The sequence below is a fragment of the Odocoileus virginianus genome, chromosome 21 (genome assembly GCF_023699985.2).
Source record: "Odocoileus virginianus isolate 20LAN1187 ecotype Illinois chromosome 21, Ovbor_1.2, whole genome shotgun sequence".
Classification (NCBI taxonomy): Eukaryota; Metazoa; Chordata; class Mammalia; order Artiodactyla; family Cervidae; genus Odocoileus; species Odocoileus virginianus.
In genome coordinates, this window is record NC_069694.1 from 2,001,969 (window position 1) to 2,021,205 (window position 19,237).

At 35.8% G+C, this 19,237-nt stretch overlaps 1 protein-coding gene across 1 annotated transcript in view; it reads left to right on the top strand.

The window, feature by feature from the left end:
• Positions 1-19,237, top strand: part of GABRG1 (gamma-aminobutyric acid type A receptor subunit gamma1) — an 82,747-nt gene that overhangs the window by 22,389 nt on the left and 41,121 nt on the right. Inside the window, exon 2 of the mRNA XM_020890164.2 lies at positions 1,348-1,496. Coding sequence (XP_020745823.1) covers positions 1,348-1,496 — 149 coding nt within the window. The remainder of the gene's footprint in view (positions 1-1,347; positions 1,497-19,237) is intronic.

The window sequence follows — 19,237 nt, forward strand, 5'->3', positions numbered from 1 at the left end:
GAATCTTTTTGTCACTTCCACTGTATAATAGTAAGGGATTTGCTTTAGATCATACCTGAATGGTAGTGGTTTTCCCTACATTCTTCAATTTAAGTCTGAATTTAGCAATAAGTAATTCAAGATCTGAGCCACAGTCAGCTCCTGGTCTTGTTTTTGCTGACTCTATAGAGCTTCTGCATATTTGGCTGCAAAGAACATAATCAGTCTGATTTTGGTTGACCGTCTGGTGATGTCCATGTGTTGTCTTCTCTTGTGTTGTTGCAAGAGGGTGTTTGCTGTGACCAGGTGTGTTTAATACTTCTTCCTTTTATTCTTTGAACTCTGTTTCACTCATCTTTCCTTGTCTTCTTCTTTATACTTGCATTTTAAATACATTTACTAGACTAATTAAAGTTATGACCAACCTAGACAGCATATTAAAAAGCAGAGCCATTACATTGCCAACAAAGGTCCATCTAGTCAAGGCTATGGTTTTTCCAGTGGTCATGTATGGATGTGAGAGTTCGACCATAAAGAAAGCTGAGCACCAAAGAATTGATGCTTTTGAACTGTGGTGTTGGAGAAGACACTTGAGAGTTCCTTGGACTGCAAGGAGATCCAACCACTCCATCCTCAAGGAGATCAGTCCTGGGTGTTAAGGACTGATGCTGAAGCTGAAACTCCAATACTTTGGCCACCTCTTGCAAAGCGTTGACTCATTGGAAAAGACCCTGATGCTGGGAAAGACTGAGGGCAGGAGGAGAAGGGGACGACAGAAGATGAGATGCCTGGGTGGCATCACCGACTCGATGGACATGGGTTTGGGTGGACACCAGGAGTTGGTGATGGACAGGGATGCCTGGCGTGCTGTGGTTCATGGGGCCACAAAGAGTCAGACACGACTGAGTGACTGAACTGAACTGAACTGAACTAGACTAATTTTTGCAACTTTTCCTATATATATTAACCTTTTTAATTTTTATTTTATTGTCTGGTTTAGAATCACTGTATATGACTCTGCAGATTGTGGTCCACACAAATATAGGGCCACTACTATGTTGTCATCTGCATGATCTCTGTCACTGTAAATGACAGTTGTGGGATGGCAACATTTTATTTTATTATATTAATATTACATGATTATTCCTTGTATTGATTTATTCATTTTTGAATGTTATTGAAACAGCACAGTTCATATGACCAAAGTAGTAGGTATTAGGCTAACTTGTATAAGATATTTCTAATGCTTTTTTTCACCTCTTATTACTCCCATGCACAATTATATATATATATATATAGCAATCTTAAACTATTTTTTAAAATCTTTCTTTGACTGAATTATCATGCAGTTTTCTTTGAATTCCTTAGTGTTGATAAAGCAGATGATGAAGATGATGAGGACTTAACAGTGAACAAAACTTGGGTCTTGGCACCGAAGATTCATGAAGGAGATATAACACAAATTCTCAACTCCTTGCTTCAAGGCTATGACAATAAACTTCGCCCAGATATAGGAGGTAAGTTTGAGTAATCATTCTGGGACTTTGGTACCTATGAAAGCCACACTTACTGATGTTGCTTTAATCATATCTCATATTTCTTGAGTTTCTGACAAATGTTATAAACTGCTAGGTTTGACAGTTATTAGTTGGACTGGTACCACTTCAAAAGATTCACAGTTTGATGTGGGAAGAAAGATATCTAAATATTTTTGATGTCATTATTTTACAACTGCTACAACAAAGGGTGCAATAGAAAAGTTTTGATAAAATAGCCATCAAAATTTTGATATAATGCTAAGAGATACTTCATAAAACAGAACATTTCAAATGTAACCAAGAGTTCTGATTCTGTACAGTAATGCTGCACTGTCTTAGATAATGTAGAATTATAAGCCTTGAGAGTATATTTAGTGTAGGTAATCCAACTTTGTTCTTCTTTGTCAAAATTGTTAGTCTCAGTTCTGTGCTTTTTTGTATACATCTTATAACATGATTAACTTCTGTTTCTCCTGTGACAATTTAAAACAAAGAAGCAAAATACATTAGTAAGTCAGCAAACATTTTTATTGAAATTGCATTCAATCTATGATCAATATAGGGAAATTGAAATATTACTATATTGAATTTTTACCAAACCAAATTCATGATCATCATATATCCTTCTATAGGTATTCTATTTTTATTAATGTTTTCTGAAAAAAATTCTGAATGTATTTTGCTAGATTTAATTATCTATATTTGGAGTTTTTGATATAAGCATAAATAGATTTTTAAAAAATTTTATTTTGTAAGTTTTTATTAGCAGCATATGGAAATACAATAGACATTTTGCTATCTATTGTATCCTCAGCAGCCTTGCTAAATTTATCAACTTTATTTATTGAATGATGATTATTACAAATAATGACAACTTTGCCAATAGTGTCCATTTTTTTAATTTATTTTTTTAATTTTTATTTATTTTATTTATGTTTTTTCATTTATTTTTATTAGTTGGAGGCTAATTACTTTACAATATTGTAGCGGTTATTGTCATACATTGACAGGATGATGAATTTTTACTTCATTTTCAAAAATTTTGCTAGGGCTCTTTCTTCCTCCCTAATGTTTAAAATGATTTCTGTGCATCTATTGAAATCATATTGATCATATTTTGCTCTTTATTCTACTTACCATTTGCTCTATAAATTTGACTGATTTCTAAAACATCAACCAAATTTGCGTGCTTATAATAAATGTCACTTGGTTGTGACATGGTAAGATATTTAAAATATCACTAGATTCAATTTGATAATATTTTGTTTTAGAATTTTATATGTATGTTCAGGAAGAAAATTAGTTATTTTATTTAAAACAATTTTTTTTTTCAGTTACACAGTCAAGATTATGCTAGCATCTACAAATGAGTTATGTTTTCCCTTTTTTTCTCTACTGCAAGAGTTATTTAAAATGGATACTGTTTCTTTCAGAAATTTGAAAGGATTATTTGATAAAATCATGTTGACCTAGAGTTTGCACTTGAGGAAAAATTTTTAACAGTTCAATTACTTCAATAATCAGTTTTGGTGGGCTTTCAAGGAACTTAAATTTACTAATGTTAAATTGCTTCATAAAACTTCTGTGATATTTTTAGTGATTTTTAGCACTAAGGATTTTTCCCCTTTGTCACTTATATTGATAAACTGTTCTTTCACTTGTGAATAAATCTTCAAGGACTTAAAGTGTTTTATCAGTTTGTTGTAAAGTCAAATATTGGGTCTGTCAAATTTCTTTGTTGGAGAATGTCTTAAATGTCACTATTTTGTTTATTATGTTAATTCATTTTCTGTGTATTTAATTTCCTGTGTTCCTACATTGTTTTAAATGTTTCATTTCAAAATAGAATTTAGACTTAGTAAAATACTATCTGGGCTTCCCCGGTGGCTCAGCAGTAGAAAGAATTCTCCTGCATGTCCAGGAAATGTGGGTTTGATGTCTGGGTCAGGAAGATTGACTGGAGAGGAAATGGTAATCCATTCTAGTATTCTCTCCTGCAAAATCCCATGGACAGAGGAGCCTGGAGGGGTACAGTTCATGGGGTTGCGAAGAATCAAGACACGACTAAGCGACTCAACAACAACAAAATGCTATCTATGTACGGTATTCCCATAAACCTTTTAAATGTGCTGTTAACATTTGCTATAATCATAGAACCATTACCTAAATCAATGAATTAGTAGTATCAATACAATAATATTAACTAATCTATAGACCTTATTCAAATTATGCTGGATGCTTCACTAATGACCTCTTTCCTGGTTCAGAACCCTAACCGAGGTCACACACTGCGTTGTTCTCATGTCTCGATACTTTCTTCCAATGTGGTATAGTTTCTCAGTTTTTCTGTTTGGTTCATGAACTTGATAACTTTAAAGTATATTAGCCAGGGTAAACCACTCAATTTGCCTGATATTTTCGTTATTGAATTGTGCTTATGCATTTTTGCCAAGAATACCACAGACTGATATTCTCTGCTTTTCTGCACGTGTGCTCACAAAATGAAGCAGGGCAAAGGCTAACAGAGTTTTCCAAGAGAACGCACTGCTCACAGCAAACACTCCCTTCCAGCAACCCAAGAGACAAACCTACACATGGCAACACCTGACGGTCTATAGTGAAGTCAGGTTGATTATAGAGTTTGCAACCGAAGATGGAGCGGCACTATGCAGTCAGCAGAAACAAGACCGGGACTGACTGTGGCTCAGATCATTAGTTCCTTGCTGCAAAATTCAGACTTAAACTGAAGAAAGTAGGAAAAGTCACTAGGCCAGTCAGGTATGACCTAAATCAAACCCCTTACAGTTATACAGGGTAAGTGATGAATAGATTCAAGGGATTAGATCTGATAGAGAGGTTAGATCTGGTAGACCAAAACAATCCCAAGGGAAAAGAAATGCAAGACAGCAAAGTGGTTGTCTAAGGAAGCTTTACAAACAGCTGAGGAAAGAAAAGAAGCAAGAAGCAAGGGGAAAAGGGAAGGATATACCTGAATGAATGCAGAATTCAAGAGAATAACATGAGAGAAAAGAAGATCTTCTTAAATAAACAATGCAAAGAAGTAGAGAAAAACAATAGAATGGGAAACACTAGAGATCTCTTCAAGAAAATTGGAGATATCAAGGAAACATTTCCTACAAGGATGGGCACAATAAAGGACAGAAACAGTAAGGACCTAACAGAAGCAGAAATGATTAAGAAGAGGTGGCAAGAATACACAAAAGAACTGTACCAAAATGTCTTAATGACCCGAATAACCACTATGGTGTGCTCAGTTACCTAGAGCCACACATCCTGGAGTGTGAACTTAACTGGACCTTATGAAGCATTGCTATGAACAAAGCCAGTGAGGTGATGGAATTCAAGCTGAGCTATTTAAAATCCTAAAAAATGAGACCATTTAAGTGCTGCATGCAATATGTCAGCAAATTTGGAAAACTCAGCAGTGGGCACAGGACTGGAAAAGGTCAGTTTTCATTCCAATCTCAAAGAAAGGCAGTGCCAAAAAATGTTCAAACTACCATAAAATTGTGTTTATTTCACATACTAGTAATGTTATGCTCAAAAACCTTCAAGCTAGGCTTCAGCAGTACATGAACCAAGAACTTCTAGATGTACAAGATGGATTTAGAAAAGGCAGAGGAACTAGAGATCAAATTGCCAACATTCATTGGATCATAGAGAAAGCAGAGGATTTATAGAAAAACATCTACTTCTACTTCATTAACTATGTTAAATCCTTTGACTGTGTGGGTCACAATAAACTGGAAGATTCTTGAAGAGATGGGAATAACAGACCACCTTACCTGTCTCCTGTGAAGCCTGGAGCAAAGTTAGAACCTTACAGAGATCAACTTACTGGTTCAAAACTGTGAAAGGAGTATGACATAGCTGTGTATTGTCACCCTGTTTATTTAACTTGCAGAATACATCATGTGGACTGCTGGGCTGGATGAATCACAAGCTGAAATCAAGATTGCTGGGAGAAATATCAGTAACCTCAGATATGCAGATGGTGCCACTCAAATGGCAGAAAGCAAAGAGCGTCCTGATGAGGGTGAAAGAGGAGAGTGAAAATGCTGGCTTAAAAATCAACATTCAAAAAATTAAGATCATGGTAGCTGGTCCCATCACTTCACAGCAAATAGAAGGGGAAAATGTGGAAGCAGTGACAGATTTTATTTTCTTGGGCTCCAAAATCACTGCAAATGGTGACTGCAGCCACGAATTTAAAATATGCTTGCTCCTTGGAAGAAAAGCTATGACAAACCTAGACAGTTTACTAAAAAGCAGAGACATCACTTTATTGACAAAGGTCCCTATAGTTAAAGTTATATTTTTTCCAGTAGTCATGTATGGATGAGTGAGTTAAACCATAAATAAGGCTGTGGTGGTTTAGTTGCTAAGTCATGTCTGACTCTTGTGACTGCATGGACTGTGGTCTGCCAGGCTCCTCTTTCTATGGGATTCTCCAGGCAAGAATACTGGAGTGGGTTACCATTTCCTTCTCCAGGGGGTCTTATCTGCCCAGGAATCGAGCCCTGGTCCCCTTCATTGCAGGTAGATTTACCAGCTTTACCAACTGAGCAATGAGGGAAGTCCCCTAGTGAAGGCTGAGCACCAAGGAATTGCTGCTTTTGAATTGTGGTGCTAGGGAAGACCCTTTAGAGTTTCTTGGACTGCAAGGAGATCAAACCATTCAATCCCTAGTGAAGTCAATCCTGAATATTCATAAGAAGGACTGATGCTGAAGGTGAAGCTCCAATACTGTGGCCATCTGATGCAAAGAGCCAAGTCATTACAGAAGACTGATTCTGGGAAAGATTGAAGGCGGGAAGAGAAGGGGACAACAGAGGAGGAGGTGGTTGGATGGCATCACTGACGCAATGGACATGCGTTTGAAGAAACTCCAGGAGATGGCCTCTTGCAGTCTATGGGGTCACAAGAGTCAGATATGACTTGGGGACTGAACTGCAGCCTCCTATAACTTGACTGCTCTTTCCTTTTATGTTGACGTCGTTTCCTAGGCATATCCTTTTCTTTCTAGCACATAAGATATTTCAGGCTCATCTTGATCCAGGAATGTAATTCACCATATCTCTATAACTCCTGGTCCCCCCTTTTGTAGAATGATATATAGAAACCAAGATCTGGGTACTTGGTGGTGATGGTGGTTTAGTCGCTAAGTCATCTGACTCTCTGACCCCATGGACTGTAGCCTGCCAGGCTCCTCTCTCCGTAGCATTCTCCAGGCAAGAGTACTGGAGTGGGTAGCCTTTTTCTTCTCCGGGGGATCTTTCCAACTCAGGAATCAAACCTGGATCTCCTGTTTTGCAGGCAGATGCTTTACCAACTGAGCTATCAGGGAAGCTTGCCTGATAGCTCAGTAAAGAATCTGCCTGCAATGCAGAAGACCTCAGTTAGATTGGGGTTGAGACCTGGGTTGGGAAGATCCCCTGGAGAAGGGAAAGGCTACCCACTCCAGCACTCAGGCTTGGAGAATCCATGGACTGCAGTGGCAGACACCCCTACGAGCATCCTTGGTATATTCATTCATATTGAGGGTCATTGCTTCCTGACTTCATTGGACAGACAGAGACAATATATGTTCTACCTACACATTCACAGGCATTCCTGTGTGTTTCCATGTGTACGTGTATTATGGACCATGAGTCCAAACCTTTCACTTTTCCTTATTTGTAACTTCTTTTTTCCAACAAATAGGTACCTGGTTCTCATCTTCCCATTGTATATTTTCTTATTTGTTCAATTCTAACAAATATATAAAGTGGTTCTGTAATTTTAATGTCTATTAAAATTAACTAACATGAATAAAACATTCATGTACAATTATGTTTGTGTTTATCTTTGAAGTATTAATGAAAACACTGTTCCCCAAAGTTAGTTCTTTTCTTCCCTATCCCCATTCAGTGTTGTTATGTTACCCATTTTTTAACAGTTTGGTTTCAGTTTTACTGATTATATTCCACTTTGAATGGAATTCACCTATGTTTACTTTAAGCATTTGTATCATTTTATTTCATTTAATTCCCTAATGCACTCGAAATTTATCCTGTGCATGGTGTAAAGTATGAATCTAATTTTTATCTTTTTCAAATGGCTTTTCTGTTGACTCAGCATGATTTATTAAAAAGTCAATCTTTGCTTCCATTATTTGAGATGTCAACTGTATATTATATTTTCTTATGTACTTTGGTTATTTATGACCTTTCTATTCCATTCTCTTACTTGTTTTTCTATTTATTTGCCACCACACTATATTAACAGTAGAAATTCAACAGTATTTTGAGATTTGTAATACCTTGTAAAATATTTTAATGCCTGCCCTAAAGCTGGCCCTACCTCATATTTTCATTTTAGTTTGTTTTTCCTTTTAAGTTTTCCTTGCTATTGTGTGTCTTTACATATATATATGAGCTTTATTCTTGTATATAGAAACAACAAGTTTAGTTCTACTTGAATAATATTTGTTGGTATTTTTATTGAGATTGTGTTAAATTTGTGAATTAACTTTGGGAGAACTAGGATCTTTATAACACTGAGTCATTTAAAACAGGAACATGGGCTGTCTTTCTAAATCTTCATGCTTATTTTCTATCTCTCTGGAATGTTCTAAGATTTAGTCATTGATTTTTTTTTCACATTTCTTAAAATGAATCCTGAATATTTAAGTTTTTCTTCTGTAAATGATATTTCCTCAGACATAATTTCCTCTGAATATTGTTTTTGTATTTCAGTGCTATAGATTTATGAATGTTTATTTTATATATTTTTACCTTAATCAATTTTTGTTACTTTAAGCATTATTTCTTTTCAAAATTTTGCTATCATACCATATGCAAAAAAATCTTTTTTCTTTACCAATTCATATGAAACTAATTTAATTCTCTTGTCTAAAAAATTACAATGTCTCATTTTAATAATAGTGGAGATAATGGGTAACTTTGCCTTGTTCTCGTTCTTAGGGAATTGATTCAAGTATTCCTTTATATGAATATTCACATTAAGAACTTATCCCTTGATTCATTTGATTTAGTTTTAAAATCAAGAATCAGTGTTGAAATTTTTCAGTCTTTTTCAACATTTATGGAAATAAGTTTGAGTTTTACCCTCCTAAAATCTATTAGTATGGTATATAATAGTAATTGAAACTATTTGAATTCTGGACTAAAGATATACTTATCAAAGTGTTGGATTCTGCTTGGTAATATATTATTTAGTATTTTGCATTGTTATTTCTTAGTGATATTCATCTTCCATTTTATTTTTGAGTAATGTTTTCATATGTTTTGCTATCCTTTTACATTTGTTTCATGAAAGGGTGTTTTCCTGATTCATTCTCAAAGGTGTAGCGCTTTTTAAAATTAATTTTTATTTGAGTATAGTTGACATACAGTGTTGTGTTAATTTCTGCAAAGCGTGTCATTTATATTTATACACCTACCCGTGCTTTTCAGATTCTATTTCCACAAGGTCGGTGCAGAGTACTGAGTAGAGTTCTCTGTGCTATTTATTAGATTCTTATTGGTTATCTATTTTATAGATAGTGGGGTATATATGTCAATTCAATTTTTTCCAATTTATCCCTCCCGCCTGTTTCCCCCTTGGGAACCATCAGTTTGTGTTCTATATCTGTGACTCTATTTCTGTTTGTGAATAGGTTCATTTGTACACATTTTTAGATCCCATGTATCAGTGATGCCATAGAGCCCTTATTTCCTTCTGTCAGGCTTACTCCACTTAGTAGAGCAATCTTTAGATCCATCCGTGTTGCTGCAAATGGCTTTATTTATTTTTTTATGGCTGAGAAATATTCTATTGTACATATGTACCATGTCTTCTCTATCCATCCCCCTGTTGATAGACATTTAGACTGCTTCCTTGTCCTCGCTGTTGTAAATGTGCTGCACTCAACATTGGGGTTGGTTTCCCTGGTGGCTTAGCGGTAAAAGAATGCATCTGCCATGCAGGAGATGCATGCAAGAGATGCAGGTTCAATCCCTAGGTTGGGAAGATCCCCTGGAGAAGGAAATGACAGCCCACGCCAATTATTCTCGCCCAGAAAATCCCACAGATAGAGGAGCCTGGCAGGCTACCGTCCATGGGGTCACAAAAGAGTCAGACGTGACCTGGCACCTAAACAAAAATGCAAAGCACACTGGGCTACAGGAATCTTTTCCAAGCATGCTTCTCTCCAGGTACCTGCCCGGGAGTGGGGTTGCTGAGCCATCTGGTAGCCCTGTTTGAGTTTCTCAAGGAGCTCCCTGCTGTTCCCTGCAGTGGCTGCATCAGTTTATGTCCCCGCCGACACCGCCTGCGCCCTTGTTTCCACACTCTCCTCAGCACTTACTGTTTGTAGATCTTCTGATGATGGCCATTCTGACTGGGGTGAGATGATACCTCATTGTAGTTTTGATGTGTATTTCTCTAGTAAACAATGATGTTGAATGGGGCCTAATTAAACTTAAACGCTTTGGCACAGCGAAAGAAACCATAAACAAAATGAAAAAACATCCCTCAGAGTTGGAGAATATATTTGCAAGTGAAATTACTAACAAGGGATTAATTTCCAAAATGTACAACAGCTCATGCAGCTCAATATAGAACAAGCAAACAACCCAATCAAAAAAATGGCGGATCTAAATAGACATTCCTCCAAGGAAGACTTACAGATGGCCAAGAGGCATGTGAAAAGATGGTCAACAAAGTTCTAACACTTTCTTTGTCCACGTGTTAGCATTGTCTGACTCTTGGAAGTTTGGTAGAATTCTATTATAAATTCATCCAGGTCTTGTGCTATTTGGAAATAGTTAATCATTTGATCTTTTTTTTTTTTTTCCTGCTTAAATGTTTAGTTCACATTTGTTATTTCCTACTTTATATTTCGTATTGTTACCCCATTTTTTCTAATCAAGAAAATTATGAGTAGTGGATTTTTTCAGGATTTCCATTTATTATAACAGCAAATGAGTTTTAGTGGTTTTCTGTTAATTATCTCATGATTCCTACTCTATCTTTATTATAACCTTCATTTTATTTTATTTTTTTTGTGCTTTTTGAGCTTGAAATTTGATGGTTGATTTTCCCTCTTTGACTTTTGGTGTGTTGCTATCTGTGTTTCCACTTTTCCCCTGTATATTGTACCTCATGAATGTTGTGGTCCGTTGTTTAGTCATTGTGTCTGACTCTTTTGTGACTCCGTGGACTGTAACCCACCAGGTTTCTGTCCATGGGATTTCGCAGGCAAGAATGCTGGGAAGGGTTGCCATTTCCTTTTCCAGGGGCCCTTCCAAGCCCAGGGATTGAACCTGCATCTCCTGAATACAGGCAGATTCTTTTCCTGCTGAGCCCCCGGAGAAGCAAAGGTACTGCGTCTTATTTAGTGTAGAAATATTTTGTGTTATAGCTTCATACTGCCTTGTGGATTTAAACATTAACAAGAGAGCTTATTTGTCACCTGTAAGGTTTTGTAGGGGTTCCTTGGTGGTCCAGTGGTAAAGAATAAAAACTTCCTGCCCCTGCAAGAGACACAAGAGACATGGGTTCAGTGCCTGGGGTGGGAAGATTCCCTGGAGGAGGAAATGGCAACCTGTTCCAGTATTCTTGCCTGGAAATTTCCATGGACGAAGAAGCCTGATGGGCTGTAGTCCATGGGGTCACGAAGAGTCAGGCATGACTGAGAACAGCAGATCACAAGGCTTTTTGACTTACATTTTCCTTCATCTGATATCAAGATATTGCTAATCCTTGTATTCTTACTGTTGCCACTTGCCTGTATCTTTTTGTCCCCATTAATTTTTGCTTCTGTAGATCACTTTGTTTTAGCTATGTCGCTTGTATGCACCACGGCATTAGGTCTTGTTCTGTAGTCCAAGATAAAGACAATTAGGTCTTTTCTTTTAAGATCATTTGATTCCATTATATTTGTCAATATGACTGATAGTTTTGTTCTCAATTCTGTCATAACATTTTAGTCATAGTTACTGTCTTTCTACATGAGATTGGATTATTTGCACTTTAATTGATAATGTTTATATTTTAGTATTTTCAAAGCTTTATATTTTTGTTCTACTTTACCTTTATATTTTTAACTTTCCTAATGGTCTTAATCCCCTTTTTTAAAGTCTTTGATCTTTCTATTATCAGATGATTTTGGTATAATTTAACTCCTACCTACTATCCATGAAACAGCAAGCCTTTCCTAGGTTTTAAATTTTCCTCTCCAATGCTTTATTATTTTTAGTTAGCGCATTTTTTGCTTTACAACAACATAAAACAATTGTAAATTAGTCTCACATCCTTGTCTCAATCTCTGTTTTAGTATTTGATCTGCATGCATATGTGTTAAAAGGCTCACCATTAGCATTTTTTTTCCTGCTATTTTCCTGGTTCTATCCAATCTAGTACATTGTTTGAGTTTTTCTATGGTGAAAACTCTTTTTCGTTGACCCAGCGCTTGAAAGACACACTGGCTGCATGTGATATTCTTAGTTCAGGCTTTCTTTTGCTGAGTTTCCTTTTATTAGACTGTTTCAGGGTTGATGTGTTTTGTGTTTCTTTTAAAATGTATATATACATCGTTGAGGTGCAGTGTTGTGTCGTGTACTACTTTGTGGTTGGCATTTCTTTACCTTGTGGAATGGTCACCATGATACATTTAGTAATTGTCTGGTCTCATAAAGTGTAAAACTATTATTGATTATATTCTTTATGCTTTATATTATGTACCCATGAATTATTCATTCTATAACTGTAGGTTTGTGCCTCTTAATCCCTTTCACCTATTTTGTCCCTACCCCACCACTCTCCTTTCTGCCAGTTAACTGTTTTCTGTATCTATTAGTCTGCATTTGGCAGGGGGAGGGGTTGTTTGTCTGTTTTTTAGATTACACATGTAAGATTAAATTTACTTTGTTTTACTCTGACTTATTTCACTTAGCATAATACCCTCAAAATCTACCCATATTGTTGCAAATGACAGCATGACTAGTGATGTTGAACATCTCCTAAATGTAAGATGGGAAACTATAAAACTCCTAGAGGAAAACACAGGCATGTTAGTATTTGACATAAATCATAGCAATATTTTTTTCAGATCTGTCTCCTAAAACAAAGGAAATAAAAGAAAAACTAAACATATGAGACCCAATTAAACTTAAAACTTCTGCACAGCAAAGGAAATCAAAAACAAAATGAAAAACTACTGAATGGGAAAAAATATTTGCAAATGATCTGACTGATAAGGGTTTAGTATCCAACATATAACCATCTCATACAACTCAGCATCAAAAATGAACAACCCAATTAAAAAATGGGCAGAATAACTATCTTTAATTTTTTAAAGACCCTCCAGACTATTTTCCTGTAAAGTGGCTCCACCAATTTTCATTCCTACAAACAGTGTCCTGGACTTCCCAGATGGTGCTAGTGGTAAAGAACCCATCACCAATGCAAGAGACACAAGAGACACAGGTTCAAAGTCTGGGTCGGGAACATCCCCTGGGGAAGGAAATGGCAACTTGCTCCAGTATTCTTGCCTGGAAAATTCCATGGACGAAGAAGCCTGATGGGCTGTAGTCCATGGGGTCACGAAGAGTCAGGCATGACTGAGAACAGCAGATCACAAGGCTTTTTGACTTACATTTTCCTTCATCTGATATCAAGATATTGCTAATCCTTGTATTCTTACTGTTGCCACTTGCCTGTATCTTTTTGTCCCCATTAATTTTTGCTTCTGTAGATCACTTTGTTTTAGCTATGTCGCTTGTATGCACCACGGCATTAGGTCTTGTTCTGTAGTCCAAGATAAAGACAATTAGGTCTTTTCTTTTAAGATCATTTGATTCCATTATATTTGTCAATATGACTGATAGTTTTGTTCTCAATTCTGTCATAACATTTTAGTCATAGTTACTGTCTTTCTACATGAGATTGGATTATTTTCACTTTAATTGATAATGTTTATATTTTAGTATTTTCAAAGCTTTATATTTTTGTTCTACTTTACCTTTATATTTTTAACTTTCCTAATGGTCTTAATCCCCTTTTTTAAAGTCTTTGATCTTTCTATTATCAGATGATTTTGGTATAATTTAACTCCTACCTACTATCCATGAAACAGCAAGCCTTTCCTAGGTTTTAAATTTTCCTCTCCAATGCTTTATTATTTTTAGTTAGCGCATTTTTTGCTTTACAACAACATAAAACAATTGTAAATTAGTCTCACATCCTTGTCTCAATCTCTGTTTTAGTATTTGATCTGCATGCATATGTGTTAAAAGGCTCACCATTAGCATTTTTTTTCCTGCTATTTTCCTGGTTCTATCCAATCTAGTACATTGTTTGAGTTTTTCTATGGTGAAAACTCTTTTTCGTTGACCCAGCGCTTGAAAGACACACTGGCTGCATGTGATATTCTTAGTTCAGGCTTTCTTTTGCTGAGTTTCCTTTTATTAGACTGTTTCAGGGTTGATGTGTTTTGTGTTTCTTTTAAAATGTATATATACATCGTTGAGGTGCAGTGTTGTGTCGTGTACTACTTTGTGGTTGGCATTTCTTTACCTTGTGGAATGGTCACCATGATACATTTAGTAATTGTCTGGTCTCATAAAGTGTAAAACTATTATTGATTATATTCTTTATGCTTTATATTATGTACCCATGAATTATTCATTCTATAACTGTAGGTTTGTGCCTCTTAATCCCTTTCACCTATTTTGTCCCTACCCCACCACTCTCCTTTCTGCCAGTTAACTGTTTTCTGTATCTATTAGTCTGCATTTGGCAGGGGGAGGGGTTGTTTGTCTGTTTTTTAGATTACACATGTAAGATTAAATTTACTTTGTTTTACTCTGACTTATTTCACTTAGCATAATACCCTCAAAATCTACCCATATTGTTGCAAATGACAGCATGACTAGTGATGTTGAACATCTCCTAAATGTAAGATGGGAAACTATAAAACTCCTAGAGGAAAACACAGGCATGTTAGTATTTGACATAAATCATAGCAATATTTTTTTCAGATCTGTCTCCTAAAACAAAGGAAATAAAAGAAAAACTAAACATATGAGACCCAATTAAACTTAAAACTTCTGCACAGCAAAGGAAATCAAAAACAAAATGAAAAACTACTGAATGGGAAAAAATATTTGCAAATGATCTGACTGATAAGGGTTTAGTATCCAACATATAACCATCTCATACAACTCAGCATCAAAAATGAACAACCCAATTAAAAAATGGGCAGAATAACTATCTTTAATTTTTTAAAGACCCTCCAGACTATTTTCCTGTAAAGTGGCTCCACCAATTTTCATTCCTACAAACAGTGTCCTGGACTTCCCAGATGGTGCTAGTGGTAAAGAACCCATCACCAATGCAAGAGACACAAGAGACACAGGTTCAAAGTCTGGGTCGGGAACATCCCCTGGGGAAGGAAATGGCAACTTGCTCCAGTATTCTTGCCTGGAAATTCCATGGTCGGAGGAGCCTGGTGGGTTACAATCCACGGGACCACAAAGAGTTAGACATGATTGAGTGACGGGGCACACACACAACAATACACTAAGGCTTCTTTTTCTCTACATCCACGCCAACACTTGGTATTTCTTGTCATTTTGATAAAGTCCTTCTTGCAGACATGAGGTGATACCTCAATGTGGTTTTGATTTGTATGTCCTTGATAATAGTGATGCTGGACATTTTTTCATATGTCTGTGTGTCTTCTTTGGAAAAACATCTATTCAGGTTCTCTGCCCATTTTTTAATTAGCTTTATTTTTTGATGTTGAGTTGTAGTGTCATTTTGAGAAAATCTGATGCCAGTACAATTTTCTTGCCCTGGTTATTGATTCAATCTCTGTTTTATGAAAGCTAGAGGACTTTATGGATTTTTCTTTGTCTTTCAGCTGGATACTTCTGTTAAGATGTATCTTAGAATTGTTCATTTTGGGTAACATTTCTTCTGGGTAATCAATGTCTTTTTAAAATGTAATTTCAGGTTTTATTTCATCTCTGGGTAGATTTATTTATTTATTACATTATAGTGTTGAATATTGGTTCTCTTTAACTGTTTTGGTTTTCTTTTTAAGCTACAATTACAGGTGTGTTAATCATAACTTTCTATTTTCTATCATTCTCTTTGAGTTCTCTTCAGCTCATTTATATTCTCTTGATATTTTCCTTGTTTTTTATTCATTATTTATAGTTTATTTATTTATTTTTCTATCTTATCATATTGTCTTCCATTTCTTTCCTAAGTTCAATAAATTTCCTATTCATCTCTTCCTATGTATGTGTTTGTGCTGGGGGGAGGGAAATGGCACATTTTTAGTTTCTGAATTTCTGATACAAGGAGGATTTCTAATCCCCAAGTGATTGCTTGACTATGTGTAACTGTTTTTTTTAAACAGGTGTTTTTTTTTTTTTTTTTCTGCTTATGTGTATTGAGGGGATTTTCCACAGTTAATTTGCATTGGATCTTGATTTCTTATTTCTTCAATGTTTTGGTATGGATCCTTTCCTTGCTGTTTTCCTATTTCTTTTTGCTATTTATGAGTGTTTTATAAGATTACTAGTTTGTCGGTATCTCTTGTGTCCGTAGAGCAAAACCTTGACTTTGAATGGATTTGTTGTTGTGGGTAGTGTATATTTGGTTGCATGGTTTGAGGCCTTGCATGGTTTCCAATATATTGGCTCTCTTATTTTTAGCTCTACCATCAATTTTATCCAGATTTTATTTTCCCTCAGTTCATTCCCTCTTTTGAATTCATCATCTAATTATAATTTTATTTTCTTTTTACATTATCTTATTGTATGTACAATTGTTATTAGTTTTAGTGATTAAAATATGCCTTCTTTATTAGATTTACTCATACATTAGTAACTTTAGCATGATTTAAGGGCCTCACAAGCCATTTACTACATAAACTCTAGTTCTTATTTTTTTTTTTGCTATTACATTCACATATTTTCATTCTATATTTTGAAATACTAAAAGAAACTATTATTTTAAAATGTTGAACAACAAATTACTTTAACCAAGAAATTACTCTTTCTGATATTCTTTCCTCTTTTCAGTACTATATTTCCATTTAGAAACATACGCCCTATAGTATTTCTTTTGGTGTAAGTCTCCTGGCAAAAATTTATTTCAGTTTTTATATGAAAATACTTTTGTGTGGCCTTCAGTTTTGAATAATATTTTCAATGTATGCAAAACCCCAGAATGGCTATTATTGCCTTTTCAAAATTTACACACATTACTCCATTTTCTTCACTTATTTATGTTGAAAAGCACTTTTAAACATTAATTTTAAATCAACTTTAGGCATTTTATCAAATTTGACATCATCTCATCTATTTTCTCGTAGTTATATTAAAGTATTTGATAATCACAATAACTTGATTACTTGTGTAACTTTCAAAAGTTTTTTGAAAGTTGTATGTCTTGGTTAAAGGGGATTGGCTTCTGTTTCATGAAATGTGTGTTAATTTTTTACTGAATGCCACTAAGGCATATTAAAAACAAAAATATTCTAGATGATGTTATTTCCTGCAAAGTTGATGTTATTTTACTTGTATAGTCAGGCTGTTTGGCCAAACTTCATTTGGCCAAAATTGGTGTATTTCGTTTTGTAAAACTTTCGTTTCTCCTAGAGCACAGTCATTTGAAATTTCTCAACTTATAGCCTGAGGGTTGAACTAGGATTCCCTCTCCTTGGTGGCCCTAGGCTTCTCTAAATAGCTGAAATCTCTACATATTAGCTTAGAGTTCAGAAGCTGATTTATACGTTTCCTCAGCATCACATGTGCACATACACAATTTAGGAATCAGTACATGCCTTGAGGGAAAGTTGGTTGTGGATTGTCTGATTGAGTTCCCTGTGGGGCAGGTACAAGTTGTGAGCAACTGTATTTTGTTTAGACACTATTGCTATACAGTGACAGGAGAAATATACCAAGGGGAAGAGTGATCAAAGAATAGCACAGAACTCACATCTGCATTTTAAGTTGAGAAGCAAGCATATACCTAATGACTATTTTATAGGTAGGAGTATAGGATTGCTTTTGCTGTTGTTCATAGGCATTTTAAATTGCTCATTTCCTTGACTTGTACTCCAGGATGTTTTCTATATCTTTCACCTGTGTTACCTACTTTTATCAACAATCTAGTCTGGGGATATGCACTGCTAGTGGCCAAAAAACTGGCAAGTTGTCTCTGGTCCAGGTATTTTCCTTTTAAGTGAATGGTACCCGTAAGAAAATAAGGTATCCTAGACACCGTCTTCCAACAACACAAGAGAAGACTCTACACATGGACATTACCAGATTGGCACTGAAATTAGATTGATTATATTCTTTGCAGCCAAACATGGAGAAGCTCTATACAGTCAGCAAAAGCAGGACCGGGAGCTGACGGTGGCTCAGATCATGAACTCTGTACTGCAAAATTCAGACTTAAATTGAAAAAGTAGGGAAAACCACTAGATCATTCAGGTATGACCTAAATCAAATCCCTTTTGATTATACAGTGGAAGTGAGAAACAGATTCAAGGGATTAGATCTGATAGACAGAGTGCCTGAAGAACTATGGATGGAAGTATGTGACATTGTACAGGAGGCAGGGATCAAGACCATCCCCAAGAAAAAGAAATGCAAAAAGGCAAAATGGTTGTCTGAGGAGGCCTTACAAATAGCTGTGAAAAGAAGGGAAGTGAAAGGCAAAGGAGAAAAGGAAAGATATACCCATTTGAATGCAGAGTTCCAAAGAATAGCAAGGAGAGAGAAAGCCTTCCTCAGTGATCAATGCAAAGAAATAGAGGAAAACAGTAGAATGGGAAAGACTAGAGATCTCTTCAAGAAAATCAGAGATATGAAGGGAACATTTCATGCAAAGATGAGCACAATAAAGGACAGAAATGGTATGCCTAACAGAAGCAGAAGATATTAAGAACAGGTGACAAGAATACACAGAAGAACTATACAAAAAAGATCTACATGACCCAGAGAATCATGATGGTGTGATCACTCACCTAGAGAAGACATCCTGGAATGTGAAGTCAAGTGGGCCTTAGAAAGCATCACTACAAACAAAGCTAGTGGAGGTGATGGAATTCCAGTTGAGCTATTTCAAATCCTAACAGATGATGCTGTGAAAGTGCTGCACTATTGCCAACAAATTTGGAAAACTGAGCAGTGGCCTCAAACTGGAAAAGGTCAGTTTTCATTCCAATCCCGAAGAAAGGCAATGCCAAAGAATGTTCAAACTACTCCACAATTGCACTCATCTCACATGTTAGCAAAGTAATGCTCAAAATTCTCCAAGCCAGGCTTCTACAGTATGTGAACCGTGAATTTCCAGAGGTTCAAGCTGGATGTAGAAAAAGCGGAAGAACCAGAGATAAAATTGCCAATATCCATTGGGTATTCGAAAAAGCAAGGGAATCCCAGAAAAACATATATTTCTCTTTACTGATTACATCAAAACCTTTGACTGTGTGGATCACAGAAAACTGTTGAAAATTCTTCAAGAGATGGGAATATCAGACCATCTGACCTTCCTCCTAAGAAATCTGTATGCAGGTCAGGAAGCAACAGTTAGAATTGGACATGGAACAAACTGGTTCCAAATCAGGAAAGGAATACATCAAGGCTGTATATTGTCACCCTGGTTATTTATCATATATGCATCATGAG